The sequence below is a fragment of the Brachyistius frenatus genome, unplaced genomic scaffold, assembly GCF_029030835.1.
Source record: "Brachyistius frenatus isolate BFR_SWC_R1_liver_20210118 unplaced genomic scaffold, ASM2903083v1 Contig_5, whole genome shotgun sequence".
In the NCBI taxonomy this organism is placed as follows: Eukaryota; Metazoa; Chordata; class Actinopteri; family Embiotocidae; genus Brachyistius; species Brachyistius frenatus.
Window position 1 is genome coordinate 4598459 of NW_027210604.1, and position 23437 is coordinate 4621895.

The window sequence follows — 23437 nt, forward strand, 5'->3', positions numbered from 1 at the left end:
GAACCTACCATCTACTGTATGGGGCACTAATACATCCACTGCAGCCATCTCAACCACCATCACACCTTATTACCTCTATAAGCTCCAGTGGTCACCTCTCCCTCGCCAACGTGGTCTAGTGGCTTCCATCAATCATGGTCAACTAGCTGTAGATGCTGAATGGAGGCTTGGTGGGGGTTGAAAAGCATTTGGAACAAGCTAATGTAGCCTAAACATAATAGGGTGGAACCACTATTTACAGATATGTGACATCTGACCTGAATATTATTTAAATTCCTGACACAGTTTGTGTAAATGATAATTTTACAGGTATTTGTCTTTTCTTTTCACTTTCCTGATTTTCTTTACACGACAGTAAATAAAAACACATACCAACATCTAGGCCCACCCATTACACAACTGTCACTGCTGTCAATTTAGGCGCACATCACGCCAGCATAAATCTTTTACATTACATTACATTTCATTTAGCTGACGCTTTTATCCAAAGCGACTTACAATAAGTGCATTTCAACCATGAGAGTACAAATTCAGAACAACAACAATCAAGAAAGTACAATTTTCTTCAAGATCGCCAAACTTCAAAGTGCCATTTTAAGTTCTACTATTCAAGGTAAAGTCTGAAGAGGTGTGTTTTTAGTTTGCGGCGGAAGATGTATAGACTTTCTGCTGTCCTGATGTCGTTGGGGAGCTCATTCCACTATTTAGGAGCCAGGACAGCAAACAGTCGTGATTTTGTAGAGTGTTTAGCTCGCAGTGAGGGAGCAACAAGCCGATTGGTAGATGCAGAGCGGAGTGAACGGGCTGGGGTGTAAGGTTGGACCATGTCCTGGATGTAGACTGGACCTGATCTGTTCGCAGCACGGTATTTCACTAAACAATTGACCTCAGACGTCCCCAGAAAAGCATGGATGATGTCACCTTGCACAAAGGGAAAGAGCCATTGTCCACTTTGGTGTGTATGTTGCTGAAGGTATGTTTGTGTTCGTACATTTTATTGTAGACATGTATGAATGATGTCTTCATACTTTTGTGTTCATGTCTTTACTGTGTTGTGCTACATTTTCCTATCACAGCAGCAGAACTTATATCCTTGCATCTGTCTTATAGAACAGTAATCAAGCAGTACAGTACAATCAAGCAATCATTTACAGTGAACCCTCGCTATAACGCGGTTCACCTTTCACGGTCTCGCTGCTTCACGGATTTGCATCGTGCATTGTGTTCTGCATTCTGATTGGCTAAACAGTCTCTCCGCTTCTTCTCTACCTGTTTGTCAATAACGTTGCGGTTTAATATGTACACGTACGTAAAACAGCTTGCCAAATTAAAATAATCGATGGTGGCATGTCGGTTTATAAGAATCTTTTTGCCCAGAAGAAAAAAGAGCGACAACAACTACCGATAACTATGTTCTTCTCTTGAAAAACCACACCTGCACCGCGGGCTTTAGAAGAAAGAACCGCTGCAGAGCGGAGTCAGGATGCAGCGGCTCAGTCAGAAGAGCAGTGAAATACACGAGTCACTATTTGTCCTACTGTACTTTGTATTTGTTTTCATAATCATTTTTCATTTCCTCCCGTTCTAATCCAATGACTCGGGTCGCAGTGGGGCGGTGCCGATCTCAGCAATTTGAAGCCTTCAGTTCGTATTGATGATTAAAATTATTATTTTACAGTACAGTAGTTATTTGTAAAAAAAAACATTTATACAGTACTTTTATTTGTTAAACAAATGCTTGGGCTTGTAAAAAGGTTTTGTTCTTTGGTTTCAATGTATTATGGAGTATTTCATTGTATAATAATTGTAAAAAAAATAAAGGTTACTACTTCACGGATTTCACCTATCACGGTTTCTATTTGGAACGTAACCCCCGCGATAAACGAGGGTTCACTGTATAGCCATTTTGAGGAGATATAAAAAATGTTCTTTAAGAGCCTTAATTTATTTTTGATTCCTCTACAGAGTATATCTGGCACAAGAAGAAACACGTGAGGAAATTAGATATTTTAATGTTTTGATTTAGAATACCAGCCAAAGGGCTAGAAGCAGTTTGGCCATGGCTTCCTCATCAATTCAAAATAGAGAGCAAAAGGTGTTCTTTATATGAAAACAAAGGGTGCCCATTCATCCCAAACTCTTAATTAGGTCGCTTATTATATGCAACACATTTCTCTAGTTATTGATCTCTCCACAGTTAGAGATACTGGAATGTACATCCTAAGTAGATCCCTCAAGCTGTTTTTCCAAAACACTGCTACATCACTACCCTTCCCCCTGCTCTTCAAAACAATTGCATGGCTGAAGGTCACGGATGAAAGCAGCATTTTCTGACAGGACACAATGGTGTTCATGCCAACCGCTGATATTTTTGTCCACTGGGGCTTAGAGAGTCAGCCAGAAGTAAAATTCCAAGTTTGGTTTCCATTTCCCCCAAATCACAGGCTGCACTCTTTGTTATTGATTCATGGGCTCTGGCGGAGCTCTGAGACCTGTTTAATGTAAACTTTTGCTTTCGGTTTTAGTTAGTCAGTGATCAGAAATGACAACACATTCATTGATGCTCGTGCTGTAATCAGAATCACTTGTCGACCGTCCGGTCACACATGTCGGACTGAGTCTTTCCAAATCACAAGACAATAAATCCAATTCAGTCTCATGAATTGCCTCATACTTTCTGACTGTAGGCTCAGATTGTTAAACTTTAGTTCAGTCAGGATACTCTCGCAGGATGTATTATTATGCGATTGTAGAGAACTCACAGCACTGTTTCGCCTTTGGCCTCATCACTCCCCTCAGGGAAATGTCACACCAGGGAGATGGAAGCGACATTAATAACCTCCACCATAGGGGAATGTCAACTCAGAGCCTACAGGTGGATGCCTGGGTGGCTTCGGAAAAGCTATAGGAACAAGATGGATGGATGACAGCAGTAGATTTCTGGAGAGCAGTGCTGGTTCTTTTATGATGAGCTGTATTCATAACAATTGTGTGACAATTCAAATGTGTATATCATGTTGGTGCACAGCAATCTATTGATCTTTTTCTATCGGTATACTATGCAAAAGATGTTTTTGTGCAATGTATGATTTTTTATCTTTCTCCACTTTACGCTGTTAGGGACTCCCTAAAACAGCATGGAAGTAGGACTGCTCAGGGCCGGCAGCTATATTTGACAGTGACGAGCTGAGAGGCTGTTTTGCTGTTATTCCAAATACGAGTCTCTCACGCTCTCTCTGTCTGTCTTGTTTCTCTTCAAACATTGAATAAAAGCTAAAAGAGAAAAAAGAAGCATCAAGTTTTTCTACTTCCTGTTCAACACTGATCAAGTGTCGGTAATTGTAGGTGTCTCTTGGATTTTCACAAGCCAGCAACACAAGATTGAAGTGATGATCCCTGAAGTACTTCAAAACAGAAGCCAGTTCACCAGACATTTGTAGGTTTCTCTTGTGATTATAACATCAATGTCATTTAACTCCTTCTATGTTTGTGTCTTGCTTCTGCTTCTTTACCGACTGCCTCTGCCTTCTTCACCAACTTCACCTTTACTGCTCTGGAACAGCCTTTACTTGCCAACAGCTCACAATCGTGTTCAAACTTGGTTATCATGCTCCCTTCAAGCAGTTAGCAGTTTTAACCAGTGTAACTCAGCGATTGGTACCTTGACTTTAATAGAGAGCCCTAAATAATACTTTTTTCGATACTATTTTAATAAGTAAAATCCATTTTAACAAAAATGAAACGAGAGAAATCAGGTGTTCTTATCTGAGATTTACCTTGTTTGAAACTTATTTGATGTTTGTTTTATCTGTGTGGCTGGACCATTGACGTAGAGCCCATGTATGGGAACGCTGTATTGACTCACTAAAGCTGATGATATTTAATAGTTTAAACATAATAAAATGTGCTTTTAATATTTATATTTTGTTCATCAGTGTACTTAGAAATAGTCATTCAATTAATTGTTACCAAGGTGATTGTGACAATTAATCAAAAATATTGATATTACCTTATGCCACCAAGCCTTTTTCTGTGGTTATCTGTTTAAATCTGTGTGTCTTTCAGATTATTCGTTTACAGTTCGGTAACCAGTGCATTGCATTAATACATTAAACACACTTATTCTGCAAATGCTGTGAGACATATATTTTAGAATACAGTATATGCCGCTGGTTTTCAAAGAGTCCAAATGTAAACATATCAGTAATGTAAAATGTGTCTGTCATGGGTTGACCCATATAAACATTTTTTTCTTTTTCTGCAGAGACCTAATGGCAAGGGTAGCTTCAAAGCATGCGGCAACCACAAACGCAACTGATTCCACACATTTAATGAGATGGTCAGTGGGGGAGGAACTATTTTCTTTTTTCAAAGCACAACACAGTGATATTCAGAAACAAGTTCATTAATTGTGGAAATTGAAGTTTTTGCAGTGTATGCTTTCTTGATTTGATATACGAGTGTGCACAGCAGGGCCATTGTTCAGCACATTTGACATTTTGAGATATAGTAACAATAGCTTTTTAGGCATTAATCATGAGAATACAAGTCAAAAAGAAATATTCTCAGTACTGCCTGTGTGGAGGGAATTGAAGAGCAACTTTTCTGTGGCTGCAACCCAGAATAACACCTCCATACAAATTCACAGTTTTGCTGAATGACTGAATGATGAGCTCTAATGAGTGAGGAGATGTGTGAAAAAAAAAATCATTCTTCTCCCGCATTCCCTCTGTCTATCTCTGTTTTTTATTCTGTCACTTTCTCTCTTTCACACACATAGACTCGTACACTCTGACACCATCGGTTGCTCTCAAAGACACACAGAAATGCGCACAAGCACGCGCACACATGCATACACAAATACTCCTACACCTCCAGAAATAGAGGCAACGGTCTCAGTGAATCTCTCAGCCCACATGTTGATAATGTCACCTTTTCAGTGTTTCATTACCTTGTGCTAACAATCAGAGAACAACTCTCCCTCTCCGTCTATCTACTCTATCTCTCTCATTCTGTCTTTATTTTGGGATCAGTGAGATGTTTGAGAGGAACTGTCATTCCATATAATTGCCATATTTAATGGTGCAACACTGTAATTCCTCCATCACATCTGGAGAGGGAAGAGAGTTTATGATGCATTATTGTCAGATAACAGACAAAGGGACGGCAGTATGGAAGCAAGGTATATCGCACTGGATGCTGACTCACAATTACAGATGCAGAGGACTCCTCAACGATAACATTTAGTTGATCTCCATAACATAAATGACCACTGGCATAACCACAGATCAGTAACTATGCACTCTCAGTGAATCACAGAGCAGAAGGGTTGCAATAGAAGCGCAAACCATGTCAATGAGTGACATTTGCAACACTTTCATTTGATAACCACTGCCATTAAGAGACATAAAAAGGAAGATAAACTATAGTATATATATGATAGTATAAATAGGATTATCTGTGACTGCATCCACCATCAAGGGTAAACTTCATTACTCACAGACCTGAGGAAGACAAATGGTCACAAAAGTCAGCAATGTAATGTGCAGAATAAAGGAAAACTGCACTGAAATGAGCATCTGAGAGGTTGATGCTGGAATGGCATTTTTCATGATCTCCAGTTCGGTTTGGCCGCATCCAAGAGCTGGCTGGGATAACAATGACTGATGTGAGGTGTGTTGCCAAGAAAACCTAAGAATATACAGTACAGGGCAATAACCTATCAGCACCTAATAAACAAGTCCTGCTAAATGGAATGAAAACCTACCTGTCACTGTAATAAATAACTCAATATTTCTTAACTTATGTACATTTATGCAAATGAGAAATGAAGAGAAGAGAAGAGAAGAGAAGAGAAGAGAAGAGAAGAGAAGAGAAGAGAAGAGAAGAGAAGAGAAGAGAAGAGAAGAGAAATTCAATATCTTCCTGAAAAAAAAAAATCAACTTTAACATGAAAACAATCAAATTAGTGACACGTTCCTTCACTAGAAGTGTGTCTTTTATAGTGTATATCAACCATATAGTGTCAGAATGACAGCTTGTTGTAAATCTGGTTAAAACATTTCTTGTTAAGTATGAATTTTTTATTGAAAATCGTGTTCATTCTGCAACATGACATGCAACAGCATAACAACAGATACCATCTGACAAAGAAATTTTGATTTGTTACCAATTGTAAAACAGTAGAGAAGTGTGTAGTCAACTGTGTAGCTACACATAAGATGCTAAATTAATTTACTCTAATATCCAAAACAAACACTCAAGCATGGTATCTTCACACCAATAGCAAAGATAAATGCTCATTAGGGAGGCCAAGCCACCGTTTATTAACTGCTGCTTTGAATTTTTAAACTGAGTAACGCTTTCATGACATCGGTGCAGTCAAATGGCCTTTCCAATAAAATGGAATATAAAGTAGCTGAAAGCGCTTTACAACAAGCAGACATTAAAAAAACAAAAAAAAACAAAAAAAACCCTGCTCTCTGAGACATGATTGACAGCAGTACACGCATAGTTTCCGTAGGTAGAATCATTGTCCAGGAAAAGTGTTTGAAGGAAAGCAACTAAGCAGTTGAACAGATGGTCAGTGAGATTGTAATGCCCTGGCCAAACTAAACTGTTGCGAGTCGGTTGGCTAAATCTCAGGGTTGTAATCAGTGTTATGTAAACTGACGAGTGAGAGCGCCACCGCTGCTGCTGCTGCTGCTACTGCTGCTGCTACTGCTGCTACTGCTGCTACTGCTGCTATTGCTGCTGCTGTGTAGTCTGCCTCCGCTACATGGCCCTGCTTGCCTGCTCTCACAGAGCACTGTTTGTGTGTATATGTTCACAGCGTATTCATGGGCCGGCGTCTGATGTTTTTGTGACGGAAGCGGAGAGAAGAGCCAGTACGGATATAAACCAAACATGATGAGATGGAGGAAGCTAGGGGGAGATCAAGGGCAGCAGCAAGAGATGTAAAATGTCAAAGATGTGGTGGAGTTCCAAAAGGTTTACAACAGAGGTGTGTTGTTGTACTGAGAGGACATCGGTTCATCACAGTAAGCAGCAACTACCAATGCTAAATAGTGCAGAAGATTTTTTTAGGCTGTTGTTCCGTTGATGTCCACAAGAGGCTGGCTGCAAGAAAACACATTGAAGGGACTGGGAAAAACCCTAACAACACCAGCTGTGCATGCCAGATGTGCTATCTTATCTACAGGAGATAGGGCTGAGATGATCTGTAATTGTACATATCAAAATATCAAAACTACTGAATCGTACAAAATTAGTCAACTATGTAACATCACCTTGCAGGAGAACTAATGACTATGTAACCATGTGCATGAGAAGAAGCTGAAAATGTCTCAAGACTTATTAGTTAAAAAACACACATTTCATCTTTCCTATATTTATTATGTCAACTTTATTTGTATTTATGTTAACTACCATAAAGTGATTGCTATAGCCTCCAAACCTGCACACACATACTTGTACCTGCATGACAAAGCAGTCCATTATGTGTCCTTGTAGAATTTATAGAAAATATGATGTGCTCTCCCAAAGATGCAGCAGCGAGGCCTCTGCAATCTTTATCTCGGGGTAGCATGTAGTTGTATTGTAAACATGAAGTAGAGCCGTGTACTTCTTGATATTCATTCACGCAGTGTTTCCTGCCACATCATTGGAAATGTGAATATTTGATTGGGAAAATATCAACTGGTTGTGTAATACAGTTGCCTACAGACATGTGCAGGCTATCGAGCTTTAGCCTTCAATTTACCTCCGTATTTTGTCCTGTGTTGTGTTGTGTATTTGTGTGCGTTAATGTGTGTTTCCGTGAAAGTAGATAGATGTGGGGGGGGTGTATATTTTCCTTTGTCTCATTGTTTATATGTAGGATATAATGCATTTTTACTTTAATTACTTACTAAATATACCCTATCCATTAATATTCTGCAGCTCAGCTGTACTACATACGCTGGTGAAAAATATATATATTTTTTTTTTTAGCCGAGATATTACTTTGTACATTTGCCGAACTAAGTTGTATTCTTTGTAATCGAAAAGTTATTTAATTATCACTAAGAGCACAATGCCTATTATTGTTTATGTGTACCATTTAAGTTTCAAACTTACATCCACTTGCCTGGGAATAGTTGTTGTTTTTTTCTCTTCACTTCTGTAACTTTCAGGGACAGTTGTGAGTGTAAAAGTAGCAGGTCTAAAAGCAGAGTTGATGAGGTTGATGTGAATTATTTTTTTCACAGACAAATCCACTGGCAAGAGGCTTAACAGAAAAACTGGACTGCCCAAATGCAGTATAATGAAAAGGTACCGTACAATCTGTTATGGAAGATATTCTACAGAATTTAATGATGTTCTCAGAGAGATACAAAATCACATAACAGAGTAGGGGATCGGGTTATTCAAAATTGTATGTAATAGACTTACATTTGAATAAAATCTGTAATTGTCACAACTGAACAGATCATTTCCCTTCTACAGTGGTGACAATGAAGTGACTTTTTAATCTGGATTTTAAAAGTACAATCCGCAGTCCCCCTCCCTGTTAAACTTAATGACAAGATATTTTAATGAACAAGTAATCAACATCTAAATCTATTTGTTTTCCAGTGTTGTCAAATGCCTGATCACGTCACTACTGACTAGTTTCGTCAGCCTGCTGATAGGCCGTCGCACAACACGTGGGAAAAGATCAAGGACTCATAAATGGTGTATGTTGGCAGCACTGATAGGAAAAGAATTTCTCATTTGTCTAAAATATGCTAAGCTGTAGTTCAATGCTCTTTAATCCATTCAGCATGTTTCTTAGAACTACGTTTTGGGTCCAAAATGACACCAAGATTTGTTAGTTAAGTACACCAATCCTTTAAATGCCCTTTACATGAATGTCTGGCTGTGTTTTCATTGAGTTTAAATGGAACACGTATTAGCATTTTATCAGTTTTGCAAATTTCAGACACTCCAAATTAAATCACAGAGCAATTTGTACTATGTGATTGCTGTAGGCATGTCTGGACTTGTGTGCATATGCAATGTGTTCAGTTTAATTTCTATGTGCTAGCGTTGTCTCTGTGCGGGCGGTGTGAATTTCTGTATGCATGAATGCATACATACAAACATCCATGTAGATATGTACAGTACATCCGTGTGCATGTCTCCCTATATGAGTAAGTGTGTATGGGTATGAATGTTGTGTGTGTTTACACCTGTGCGTGCATGCGTCACACCGGACTTGTGAGTCAGAGAAGATGCCAGCTTATGGCTGATTGCAGAGAGCAGCTCACAGAGGGGAAGCACTCTTTTGTCTTCAACAACAGCCTGATTTATTCCTCGGAACGACTGATTGAGGCAAGTCACTTCTAACGCGCCGCAGAATGGGAACCACAGACCGTCGCAGTGACTTTGCGCCCACTGGTAAAAAAAGTGCTGGAACGACAGGTACCCAACAATTTGGCAACATCAGCGTCTGACTGTGCACTCGGGCGCTTTCTTCATTCCCGTTCACGGACAGCGGCTCTTTGATTGGACTACATGTGGACAACACTGCAATGAAAATACTTTCAGTGTTTCACCCACACCTGTAGGAATTCCGCTCCGCCCAGAAGCTTTGTGGGAAGGAAATTAGACACCGTTAAGCAGCAGGCGCTAAGTCCAGGTTCAAGAGCCGCAGCAGCAGCAGAGTTTCAAACCACTGACACTGTGAAATGCACAAGCCCAAAGGGTGAAAAAAAGGCAAGCGCAAATCAAGCTTTACTGCAGTAATTGAACTGAAGTACTGCACTTGGGTTTATCTCTCTTCCTCTATCTCCTGTTTGGAGCCTCGGTTGGACGCAGCCAGAGGGGAGTCCTGCCTGCTGTTGCCTACTGGACAGAGAGTGGTCTTAAGCGACCTAAACAGAGCTAAAACATGCCGCTGGCCACAGCAGTCCACGAGCGGTGAAACTCAAAGAGCCTCGGGAATCTCCAATCGAGTGACATCACCGGCGAAATTAAGTGATTCCTCCCCCGTGAAGACTGCCATAAAAGCTAAACAAAATCCCTCTCCCACCTGTCCTGCATTTATCCCTTTTTAAAAAGCTCTTTACTGCCTACAGACAAACTGAAGTAAAACGTCATCTGCTGATATCTGTGCCTAAAGGCCAGGGCTAAAAATAATGTGGAGGCGTTAAGATTGTGTGTGTGTGTGTGTGTGTGTGTGTGTGTGTGTGTGTGTGTGTGTGTGTGTGTGTGTGTGTGTGTGTGTGTGTGTGTGTGTGTGTGTGTGTGTCACTGTCAAAAGGCAGCAGGTGTTCACTAACTAAAAAAATGAGTTCAGCAAAACCTGTTTAGGGTCATGGGTGTTTAAAGGGCTCCCTTTTCTTTAAGAGACAACAATCCTGGTGCTTTAAAAGAGGTGGACAAAAGACTGGACTTGAATGTGTGCCCACACACGCTCACACAAAAACACGGCGGTGTGCGAATGATGTCACTTTAAAAAGTCAAACGGACAAGCAAACCTAAAACAATGACATGTTCAAGATTGACGGGCGCACGTACACATTCAGAAACCCACAAGCACACAATACAACATCACAGATGTGTGCACACATATATAAAGTTAAATATGAGTAAAGACACTAAAGTGGCAGTAGGTTGCTGCTTGTGTTAATGTGTCACTGATACAAGATTGACTCGGCAACACGTTGCTTCTTAATACCAATTTACCACACTTGCTACTTTAAGTTTGTGTTAAATGAAACAAATTATCTGCACACACAGCACCATGATGGATGCACAAACAGAAGGTGTGTGTATGTGTGTGTGTGTGTGTGTGTGTGTGTGTGTGTGGGGGGGGGGCGTAGTTAGTCAATATCCCTTCTTTTAAAATTCAAAAGCACTGTCCACTGCGAGTGATTATTTCCCCATAACCTGCACATTTCTCACCTAAATTACCATCATCCATCTCTCTCCGTTTAGCCCTGCACACACACACACACACACACACACACACACACACACACACACACACACACACGCATACACCTACAAATACAAATACACACACACACACACACACACACACACACACACACACACACACACACACACACACACACACACACACACACACACACACACACACACACACACACACACATAAATATACACAAACACGCCTCACTTCACTATCCGTTCCCATCACCTGCCCAGAGATGGAGCTGTGAGAAGGCAAGTCGCCTTCGTTTCCCATGTGTTTAAGCGGCGTCACTGGATATTCGTCTTAACTGATCACTTGCACTGTTCTGGAGAAGCTGTCTGTTGTTGCCCACGAAGAAATTCTCCTCTTTGGCAGAACGGAAGGTTATTAAAACGCCGAGAGGAGGAAGAGGAAGAGGAGAAGGAGAAGGAGGAGGAGGAGGAGGAAGAGGAGGAGCAGGAGGGAGAGAGGGGAGGGGAGGGGGGGGGGGGGGGAGACCAACGGCAGTCTTACTTTTTTCCCTCTCTCCACTATCCGTCCGCGGGCGTGCGCGTCGAAGCAACTCGCACGCGGGCACGTGTTGGTTATGCATGCCCGCACGTGCACGCGCGCGCACACGGGCAAAACGAGTCACATGCAGCGGTGGCGTCTGGCTTTGAGAGAAGGGAGGCAGCTTGAAACGATACTCCACTTGCATTACAATAACATTAATTCCACGGAAGGAGCTGGGTGGGGTTGTGGAGGGATTTGTTTTTGTTATTATTATTATTATTATTATTGAAATATGCACATGCACCTGCAGCATCAGGTTAAGAGGCGAAATATTAAGAGAGGGAGAAAGGTGTGTGTGTGTGTGTGTGTGTGTGTGTGTGTGTGTGTGTGTGTGTGTGTGTGTGTGTGTGTGTGTGTGTGTGTGTGTGTGTGTGTGTGTGTGTGTGTGTGTGTGTGTGGAGGGATCCAAGCCAAATATTTGGGTTGTTTTCTTATTATTTTTGCCATTATTTTTTTAGATAGATAGATAGATAGATAGATAGATAGATAGATAGATAGATAGATAGATAGAGAAGATAGAGAAGAAAAAAAAAGGGTGCGAGACGGAGCTCTTATTGAATACAGAGGCATATAAGCTCATGACGTCCCTCATAACTAATCACGCACATGCACTACTTTAACCACGCGTGAGGAGGCAACACACTCACACATACACACACGCTCACAGAGGAAACGTTGCACTGCAGACCAGACTGACGTGACTACACTGCCAGCTCACTGCCTGGAAAAAAAATAATAATTAAAAAAATAAACCCCCAGTCAAAACTGAAGGCGAAAACTGAGTTGTCCCACTGTCGAAAGCATTCTAAAAATCAACAGCCGGAATTTATAGGAGGTTTATGCGGTCGTGAACTATTACACTGATATGATGTAAACTGCCCATAAGAATGCCCTTGTTTCCCCCCCAACACACTTATGCCTTCTGCTGTAGTCCCTGGTTATAGAAATGTCCTCTGATTTGTAGTTTAATTTGAAATACGCAGATGACTACAAAAAAAAATATTCGCCGGCTATCATAAGCCCATTTTTTTTTTCCTCCCTTGCAGATGCACGCAGCTCAGCGCTCCTCGCCGTTCTGTGCTCAGTCTGGAGTGGCGCGGCTGTAGCAGCAGAATATTTGGCTGTAAACAGAGGCACAGTGCTGTTGTCTCGATGCGAAACGTGGGCTTTTAGGAGACGGTGAGTGATTCCAGGATTTTTTTTTTTATTATTATTATTATTTCACATAGATGCTCGTCTCATCAGTGCAAGCTGGTGAGGGAAGACGATTTTCTCCAAAATTATTTTTTTTTGTGGAGGTGTCTTTTCCCAGCTTGTGCGCGCGTATCCGAGCCGTAATCCATTTGTGTTTGATTCTCTCTTCTTCTTTTTTTTTTCTTCTTCTTTTTCCTTCATCGTAAGTACTTAATGTCCGTTTTATGACTGCTACTCTTGTCCGTAAAGCAGTCTCGGTCGTGAGACGGTCTTTTGATAAATGTCAATTTTATCTCCTCGGAAATCATCACGTAGGAGTCGGGGAGAGAGACAGAGAACGCGCGATGAGGGGGGATGGGGGGGGGGGGGGGGGGAAAGAAGGAATCCCAGCTGAAAATGTAAGAGGATTTTTTATTTAGCAGCCACTGAAAAGACATTAGGGCGACAGCAGTGCAAGTTAAATTGTGCTGCATATAAAATGGGCGGGCTCGTCTGTATATTAGGTTGGCACAGCCTATTCTAAAATTAAATAGTCTGCGCTTGGACGTAGTCTGTTCGCCATGCACTTTATTTGGAGGCACGATCGATGAACTAAACGTTTATTTTTGGAAAGGGATCTTGGTGCACCGAACAGATTTGTTAGTTGAGTAGAACATTTTTTTTTTTTTTTTTTTTTTGGTCGCTGACAGACTGAGTTCAACTCACTACAGCAGCACCAATGAACAGTGAGAGAGACCTGCGCATATCGTCAGCAGCCGCTTCTCCAGCCTCCAAGCTAAAATTCGTCAGATCTGAGATCACAGAGGATTTTTCTCATTCAGTCCGGCTAGAAAAGATATTCGCAAAAGTTTGAGGATATAGGCAGCGGGCACCGAATATACCCCCCCCCCCCCGCCCGCCCCCGACTCATCCGCTGTAAGTGATTTTCTCCATTTTTCTCGCCTTTTTTTTTTTTTTTTTTTTATCGGGCAAAAGAAGAGGAGAGGGGAGTAACAGTCGGAGGGATGCTTTATGTTGCTGGACACCGCTAGAATCGAAGACGAGTTTTATTGAGGGGAAAGGGGCAGTTTGCCGTCGAAATTAGGACCGTTTAAGTCGTATTTTATGGCAAACAAGAGCGGTTTGACGTTTTAACGGGAGGCAGCCTGGTTTTTTTTTTTTTTTTTTTTTTTTAAGCACCACGGACAGAGCTCCGAATAAAATAGCGTCAGCGCACATTTGCTTAATTACTCCGCCGCGCACGAATTGGATCGACATTGCATGTATTTAGACCAGCCTTGCAGGGATGCCAGTTGCATGCTAAATTTCAACCGAGTTCAAATATATCAACATATCGTTGGGGAGAGGGTGACGTTTCCTGTGAATAACTTAGAAAGTGTGCTTGTGCGGGATTTTCTCCTCCGTTCGTTAATCTGCATCATCCTCGCTTTTATCAAATCCTTGTCAACCAAAGGATTTATTTATTTATTTATTGAGATCATTTTAACAAAGCATTGTATGTTCATCGAGTTCCATCCGCTCAGAGTGCACCGGAACATCACAAGCAAGTATCAGGGGTATTTTTTTGTCTTCTATGTGGGCTGTGTTTCACTGGCACAATTTGGTGGTCGTTTATGAAATTGTAGCGCTTTTTTTTTTTTTTTAATGAGTAAGTAATTGGCCCTCTCGTGGACGCATCGATTATGCTTTCAAAAAAAAAAAATGCACTGTGAATTTGAGCATTGCGCAGCCTATTGCTTCCATACTTTGTGACCCGGCTGACATCATTGCTAAATGATTGAGGAGGAAGCAAATGTTCTTATTTTAGGGGGATTTGGTTTGATATTGCGGTACCGCCGTTTCACATTGCAGGGTATTAAGACGAGGCTGTGTACAGGTGCTACAAGCTCACACAGGGTGTTATGTGCTCGATGATGTGCTCCCTTGTTATTTTTCTCCTGAATTATTATGCACTACGGATGCAGCCATACCGTATGCGATGTACTGAAGCGTCAGATATGAAAAGTCTATTTGCACTGGGTTTCTTTTGATCATCAAAAAGCTGAGCAGTTATTTAAATTCGGTCTCCCTCGTGGTTATGTTGGTAGAATACGTCTCCGTCAATGTGACATCTAATTCAAAAAAAATGATGATGTAAAATCTTTGAGGGTTGTGTGGGTTAAGTGGCATGTGATGGCCCAATGCGTGAGGCAGCTTGGAGCATTTGGTTTGATTCATGTGATGTCAGCGAATATGCGAGAGATGTCAGGAACCAGGACCAGAATCCTCACGTAAAGCATCCAGAACATGGTTTCCCTCATCGGTTTCCCACGTCCATGTTTGCTCTTGTTGTTCTATAGCACAGCTTGTTTGTTGACAGTTTGATGTGATGAAACGTTGGGAGGTAATGGTGGATCACTGGCTCATATGACTTGGTAATGATCTTCCTTCTCCTTCTCTTTGACCTCCAGCAGTGAAAGGTCCTCATATTGCAACTATGTGTGGACGGAGCAGGGCGGCCTTTCTGTGTCTGTGGGCTTGCTTGCTTGTCACCAACAGCGTACTGGGTGGGAAAAGGTAAGAACAAACTTGAACTTATAAATGTACCTGTGTATTACATTGGATTACTGGACAATTCTGTATATATATATATATATATGAACGCCACAAATAAACTGAATCACAGATTAATATGCATCTGCTTATTGTTAATATGTTTGGTTTTGAAGCCTCACTCAGAGGTTATGAAGGTATAATATCGCCTATATGATCAAATTAGGACTTTAAATGCACAAAGTGACATGGAGACCAGACTGCATTGGCGAAATGTTGTGTGCAATTTTGTTTAAAAAAAGGCCGCCGGTCTCTGTCCTTACCAAATGGTCAGTGGCTAGTAAATATGTTGGAAAATCTGTCAGCACAGCCAAGGTGGCAACCAGTCATGCACCTGCCGGGCTGATATTCTGTCTTCCTGCCTATTGCTTGGTTTATTGGGATCCACTCTTTACAGAGCTTATTCAGCATGGTTGTAACTGGGGCATCCCCACAGGACACCTGCATGCTTATAATTTCATAAGAAGTGCAACACAGAGAGAGATGAAGAGCCAAAATAGCCACTCTCCATTTGACCATCGTTTTTTTTTTTTTTTTTTGGTTCACTAGCCGTGTGGGACAATATCTACATTCTCAGTTTTTGAGCTGTGGACGTGTTTTGCACCGAGATATTTGGCTCAGTTTGCCGCACATGTGTTTTTGACAAGAGGCTGCAGGGATAGCAGGGTGGATGTACAGACACTTCTTCTCAGTGTGTCAACACTGAAGTGTCTGATGTCAGCTAACCAAGAAGTACACAAACAAGGAGAGAAAGCGAGGGAATCGGATCAAAAAAAAATGACAGCAATGAGATCCACTCTCATGTGACTGCAACTGCATTAATTCCCACAAGGTTCAAATATTGGGCAGCCTCTCGGGCGTGTTTCAAAATAGCATAATCTGCCGCCACTCTTTGGATTAATGTGGGTACCTTTGACATAGAACTCTGCAGCGTATCAAAATGCAAACCAGCTAAACACTCAAATAAAACAATTACAGAAGTGTAAATTCATTGGCTGCTGCAACTGCACAAGCTCATTTGACCTCTCATCACAATGTGGTTCTTGTGGAGAAACGTGCAGAGACCGAAAGGATCGGGATTTTCTTCACAGTTAAATAATTCAGTAGAACTGTCACAGGCAGTTGACTGAAATGGTGATGTGTTGAGATGGCCCAGCTTGATTTTCTCAGCATACGTTGCAGAAACACACACCTATACAGCATGCAGTATATCTGGCACCTTACACTCCTTGAGTGCATGCAGAACGCAGCTGAAACGAGTGCTATATGATACACTGCAGTAAGTCAGAATTGTTCAAAGTGGCCAATCGCAGCTTAAGCTTGGGTTTGGGATGGACTGGCGAGCAAATGGAGGGTCTGATTTACTGGGTTTGATGTGCTGTACGTTGGAGAAACATTTTAAAGCACTGATTACTTTACTGAGGAACTGTCACCGCAAACTGCAAAGCAATTATCACCCAAAGATTTACAGTATTAATCCAGTCCCCTTTTGAAGTCAGATACAGAATTGCGCGCACACACGCACTCACTCGCACTCACACACACACACACACACACACACACACACACACACACACACACACACACACACACACACACACACACACACACACACACACACACACACACACACCTTGGGGGATTTCAACAAGACACGGTAATCAGGAAGACCTCGCACCCTGCTACAGTATGTTGCCGACAAAAGAAATTGCCTTATAATTAGATATGTGCTGACGAGAGAGAGAGAGAGAGAGACTGAGAGATACAGTAAGATGGAGAGAGAGAGAGAGCGAGGGAGAGAGGGGGATACATTAAAATGGAGAGCAAGTGTGATCGGCACTGTTGCTGTTCAGATGACCTGTAGATGGGGATGGTGTACAATGTTTTAGGAGGAAGTAGCCCCTGGCTGATAAACATGTGTATTCTTTCACGGAACATTTTTTTTTCCTCTCCATTTTCTTTTCTCATCCTTGACATACAAACCTAACCTCCGCCGCCCATGTTTCTCATATTGACTGCAAAAGAAAAAAACATAAGCCGATCTTTAAAAAAAAACAGATGTGCGTCATATAATTCTATTCATCCCAAAGGTGCAAAAATAACTCATTTGACCTGCCAGCGTCTTAAATCAAAGTAAAAATAAATCAGGATGTCATTCAAGAAATGCAAAAAATACAAAATCTGTGCCTCTCTAACGGATACTGTCTTTCATTTTAATGGTAAAGTGTAATTTCACCTTTACGTCTACTGATTAATAACAACTTGTAAGGATGACATTTTTCAATGTATTTACCCCCCATCAGACATATTTTAATTATTGGTGAACTTGAAAAAGCTAATGAGCATCCTTACTTGTATTCTGTATTCTGGTGGCCGCAACCCTACAGGTCCACCCAAAAAAAGAATTGCTGTGTTTTAACAAATCCAAACTGCCCAACTGAATATAAAAAGTAGGAAGACCACAAAGGCAGGAAAGGGGAGATTGTGTGGTTGTTTTTTTTTTTTTTTTAGCCTCGCTGACGCTACACGGATGCAATTTATGTTGTCTGTATTTATACATAAATGGCTTCCCAGACCTGAACAGAAAATACTAATTATTGTTTTGACTTTGAGTATTTCAAAGCAGTTATCTCCAGGGCAAAACAAAATTGCTCATCACAGTTGCTACAGTTCTAATGCTGGCTTCAGAGACGTGTTCATTTTTATATTTATATATTTTCCTGGCAGATAAGGGGGATGCTAGTGAATTAAGGGAAATCGGACGCAGGGAGATAGATTTGCATTAACCCTTTTATACAAATCCGTGTGTGACATGGATGGTGCATCTTTATTCAGAGCGTCGAATGTTGAGCTGCTCCCGTTCAGAGCTCTGTTTCAGTCCTGCAGCTTTTCAACGGGAGCTGCGTGTCTGTAAACGGTGACAGTCTAAGCAGTTTCCTCACCTTTTCCCAATCTTGCTTTTCCACCTTTTCCGTCCCTCCTCCATCTCCTTTATCTTAATTCCCCCCCCCCTCCTCTTTGTCTTTTCTTTAGAGCTTTAACTCACATGTTCCCCGGGCGCCGCTCTCCCTCGCGCTGTCCCTCCTACATTACTTACCCTCCCGTTGCAGGTCCCTGCTAACTAATCCTGATGACCTCTCCCTCTCCTTGGAGCCGTTCGGCTGGCGGAGCTTGTTTCCAAAAACTTGCTGTTTATTTTGCATGCAATCAAACCAAATGCTACTGGCATGACAAAGAGGCGGAAGATGATGCTGCTTTATTCGAGATTATTATCAGTGCTAACATACTTGCAAACACACAGGCTTGCATATGTGCACAGACTCCGAGCGGCGCATGCGTGCATAGATTCAGGTATGCAAACACAATCATGCACACATCCTCTCTCATTCCAGTCGTATCCTGCCTTTATGATACACAATGCAATTAGGGGGCCGTATTCCTGATTATGTGCGTGTTGAAATATTCATGCATGGAGATGCAAACCCTGCTCTCGCGATTACTGATTGTGAGTGTTTTCGGCAGTGCTCCGAGCATTTAGTTTCATGTTTGTGATCTAAAAGCGCATATTAAGGTATAAATAATGTATTATGATTTCTCTGTTCCCACTCTTCATTTCACCCTCTACCGTGTCCATTGTGCCCACAGAAGGGAGTGTATGTGCGCATGCCCAGTTTTACATGCTGCTGATAAAAATAACATAAACTAACGTGTCTTCTCCAAAGGAACAGGGAAACTTGGCCTCCTGAGATAGTTTACTCTCCAGTCCACCTCTGAACAATCACTTGCTTATTCTTCTCATATCAATATGATCTAAAATGTCATGGTCACACACTGTAAATTGTGAATTAGCGGTGAAATTAGCCAGTGTCCTCCAGGATTTGACAGTTTTCTCGTCCGCGTTTTCACGATGTGATTCACAAAGCTTTTGTGCTGCCCGTATACTTCAGTTGGCCTTGCCAACTACAGAGCCGCAATCCTCCTGTTTTTTGTTTTTTATTTGATACGTGATTCATATTCAGAGTTTGTTCCTACTCTGTTGGCAGTTTTGACTGTGGTGTTGGACTCTAGCTGTGACTTTAAATCGTATTCTTTGCTTTGCCAGCTCTGGGCAGAACGGCATGACAGATGAACAGAAAGATAACACTACAGTGTTCACCAAGATCTTAGACAGCCTTCTGGATGGCTATGACAATCGCCTGCGGCCAGGACTGGGAGGTCAGTAAACCCAAGTCATAGAATACACAGTGTTTTGTCCCTCATGATGGCTGTTTGCCTCTTTGTTTTTTGTTTGGCTAGTTTCGTTTTTCGCAATTTCGCAAAATCTTCCTCCAAACAGTTTACTATCCACATGCCTACACAGAATAATAACTGTATGAGTAAATCTTATGCAGGTGGGTTTGGTTTCAGTGTCAGACTTTCAAGTGACTATGTAAAGAAAGATATGGAGACTCATTCTTTACCTGCTGCTTTTGTGAAGCAGTGAATTGTCATAAAACCAGCGCTTGTAATATCACCCAGTGACTGTCGTGTTTTTTGTGGAGGCTTTTATACACTCTATTGTCAACTATCCATTGTCAGAGAGCGAAACAAAATGGCAGGGAGACTGAGAGACAAATCTGGGAAATGGAAAATGAGAGAAAAAGATAAAGAAAAAGAGAGACAGAGTAAAAGAGAAAGGAGGGAGGGATAATGTGAGAATTGGTGTGTGAAGGACACTGAGTATCGCGCAGTGTGATGCAGCAGGCATCAAACAGACAGGCGAATAAAACCACGACTGCTCGAAGTTCAGCAGCCACGAGGAAGAAATTATGGATTATGATGGGTATCATTCATAAATCATGCTGTCATATTTCAGTTTCAGAATCACAAGGAATGAGCCCCTCAAACACGCACACACACACACACACACACTCACATCGCTTCCACCACCCCTGCCAAATGAATTCCCACTGGACCCATTTTGGCTATCAGTATTATGGGACGAGAGTGGCTTATTTTCAGTAGTACAGCAATGCAGAAATGTATTAAGAGATTGAACCTCTGTCCGGGTAATGGAGCTGACACTGAAACCAATAACAGCAGAAATGGTTATCGACATCCAAAACGGGCATTTTTATGATTGTTTTCTTTTCTAATGTCTGTGTCTGTGTGTGTTTGTCTAAGCGTTAAAAAATATTTGCTGAATAGAATGAATGATCAGATGCTATAGCCAGGTGGTCTTGTATTAACAGGTAGTTAGGTGCTAATGAATGCCACTGATAGTCACTCACTCTGGCAATTTCCTGCTTCAACAGAGCGTGTAACTGAAGTCAAGACTGACATTTTCGTGACTAGTATTGGGCCAGTTTCGGACCATGACATGGTAAGACTCTTTTTGCCTCTGTAAATGTCACTAGGTTCCCCGTGTCCCTTTCCCCATCCTCACCCCTGTCTCCTAACCTCTCTGGACACAGCAGTCACTAAACTGTAAAATATTTATTGATTTGATGATTCATTCCATTCATTCGTGATGTGTTAATAAAGCTGTCACTTGTGAAATGTATTTTCTGGTGCATGGTTCACAATCACGCACTACATAAATGCCAACCTTACTCGTAAATATGACTGCATTGTGCCTTGTTATATTATGCTGTGGTCTCTGACCCCTAACCCTGTTTATTTGTCTTGTAATATTGAAAATAGCCTCAGACATTTCCCCTGTACCAGCTTGGAGAAGCATTGGAATTATTCATATGAATATTTCAGAGCTATCCCCTTGGTGATTTGTCTATGCCAGAAAAATCTGGATATTGATGTTCAAAGACTGAACTTTGTCAAAAAAATAAATAAAAAAAATTAATCAACAAACAGTGTTAGACTGTTTTTGTAAAAAAAAAATGGAGCATAGTTTTTTAAAAGTAAGAGGTTAAGCAGCTGACCTCTCTTTCACTCCTGATATGAATCTAAATTGCGTCAAACATAGCTTTACCTTACGTGTTGCTGTGATTTGAAAGGTTGAGATGTTGTCAAACACTACAGTATGATGAGGTGGTTTGAGATGAAGTGGCAATAAAAAGCCAAATTCAATGGGCCATCATTTAAAATTTGAATAATCGCTTTTATGAATCTTTAGTCTTTTTCAACGTTCTTCCAAAATCTGTGTCTGATCTTTGCCCTGTGCAGCGGAAACCAATTAATCTCATTCAAATGATTCACAACTCCTCCTGAAAAAAAAAAAAAAGGACTCCTGCTATATGCAAGTGAAGTGTGTCTACTCTATTTGACATAATCTCAGTTAATTGCACTGGCTGGCATCCGGGATGGGACTATTTTGGTGTACTGTTAAGGCCAGAAGGAAGAGGAGCTGAGGAACATTTTCTCCATCTCCAGCCTTTCCCTATCCTCCTCTGTTACCTTGAAGCTCTCTTTCAGTTCATACTAATTATCTTACGAGAACCGAGTTGAAAGTGGGGAAGAACGAGAACAAAACACAGGCTGCAATGTCATTTTTACTCTGCTGGGCAGTCATGTGGAACCATTAAAATCTGCTCACAGCTATAGTCATTAGCTGGCTTGAAAATCAAATGTTCTCCTAATTTTAGGTCCAGTGCTTCCTTTTTGTGTCCAGTGTAATTTAGATTACTGAGCAAAGAAGTTTTCCCAAAGATAAATGCTGACAATAATCATTTTTGGCACTTACCTAACAATGCAGTACCAAATGATCCTCTATTTGCATATAGTGCATTAAACTGGCCAGACCATAATTATGTAAATAATAGAATGGAAGGAAATGGAAGGGCAATCACAGATATTACTGTGTAAAATAGAGAACAATTACGGCACAACAATGGAGGCATTCTTCTAGAAAAAAGATACCAGCCAGAAAACCACACACCTCCATCCACTACATCCTCCCTGTTTGCCAAAGCCTTTAACATGAAGAGACAGGTACCAGCAGGGAAACTAGGCCGAGACTACAATATGAAAGTCAAAGTGACACAAGGAGGAAAAAAAAAAAAAAGAGAAAAGTGAGAACATGAAAAATGGTAAAAGGGGAAAAATAATGTTAGATTACTCAGCATCTCCAGGCCAGCTGCAGGTGAAAGTAGAAATAAAACTGCTGTGAGGTGAGAAGCCTGGCTCTTCATTGATGTCTCTTTTTGTCTACCTTTCACGATCCACCTGTAGGAGTACACCATCGATGTCTTCTTCAGACAGAGCTGGAAGGATGAAAGATTAAAGTTCAAAGGCCCCATGGCCGTGTTGCGTCTCAACAACCTGATGGCCAGCAAGATCTGGACTCCCGATACTTTCTTCCACAATGGCAAGAAATCAGTGGCCCACAACATGACCATGCCAAACAAGCTGCTGCGAATCACAGAGGAAGGCACGCTGCTGTACACCATGAGGTAGGCTGTAGTTTTCTACTACATCGCTACATCTATTCGTTGGACTCAGACCATTTATTCGTGAATCTGTAAAAATAAGTCTTGAATAGTTTGCTGTAATTTCTTTAAACTTTTAGGAAACTTATTTTTATGAGGAGAAATGACCTAAACTGAATAGTGCACTTGTGGGGGACTATTTGTGGTCGCTAATCAACGCACATTTGGTGCACTACTAAGTAACAGCTCATGTAGGTTTGACTTATAATTAAGCGCAAAGCAGTGGTGTGGTTCACTGATGTGTTTTTAATAGGTTTTGGTGGTCAACAAAGAAGGTCTGTGGTGCAGTGGAATAAAACAGGATTCAGCTGCACAGACAATACTTGTTCATGGTTTTATCTTGGTTTTTGGTATTTGGAATTTGTTACCAATTACAGCATTATCAGCGTAATGTTATAAGCTGCTGTATGAAGTGAAGAACCATCCATGGTGCATTTTGTGGGTTCATTTTCTGATAAATTCCTTTTATAGGGTTGTTTTGTATGTATTTTTCTTTTTATACAGCAATGATTCACTCCACCAGTAAATCGTCTCATTTTTATTTCTATACATTAATACAATTTTTGTCCTTTAGAGATTATGGTCAGCCACATACATTTTCATTACAAATTGTCCACCAGAAAAAAATATAACTGTTTTATCCTGTCGTGATTTATCACTTTGGGGAAGCTACCTGACAGTTGGAGGAGGAAGATAAGGTGTACGACCAGCT

The 23437-nt window shown here is 41.2% G+C and overlaps 1 protein-coding gene across 6 annotated transcripts in view; it reads left to right on the forward strand.

Annotated features, from left to right (window-relative positions):
* Positions 1–12551: 12551 nt before the first annotated feature.
* Positions 12552–23437, forward strand: part of gabra1 (gamma-aminobutyric acid type A receptor subunit alpha1) — a 29951-nt gene continuing 19065 nt past the window's right edge. Inside the window, exons 1-5 of one of the 6 annotated variants that reach the window (XM_069717948.1) lie at positions 12552–12694; positions 15160–15265; positions 19404–19516; positions 20596–20663; positions 22469–22689. In XM_069717948.1, coding sequence (XP_069574049.1) covers positions 15186–15265; positions 19404–19516; positions 20596–20663; positions 22469–22689 — 482 coding nt within the window. In that variant the 5' untranslated portion in view covers positions 12552–12694; positions 15160–15185. Of the gene's footprint in view, positions 12695–12729; positions 12770–13142; positions 13625–13786; positions 14266–15159; positions 15266–19403; positions 19517–20595; positions 20664–22468; positions 22690–23437 lie in introns of those variants that run through there. The other 5 variants (XM_069717966.1, XM_069717940.1, XM_069717957.1 and 2 more) reach the window with 5 other exon arrangements.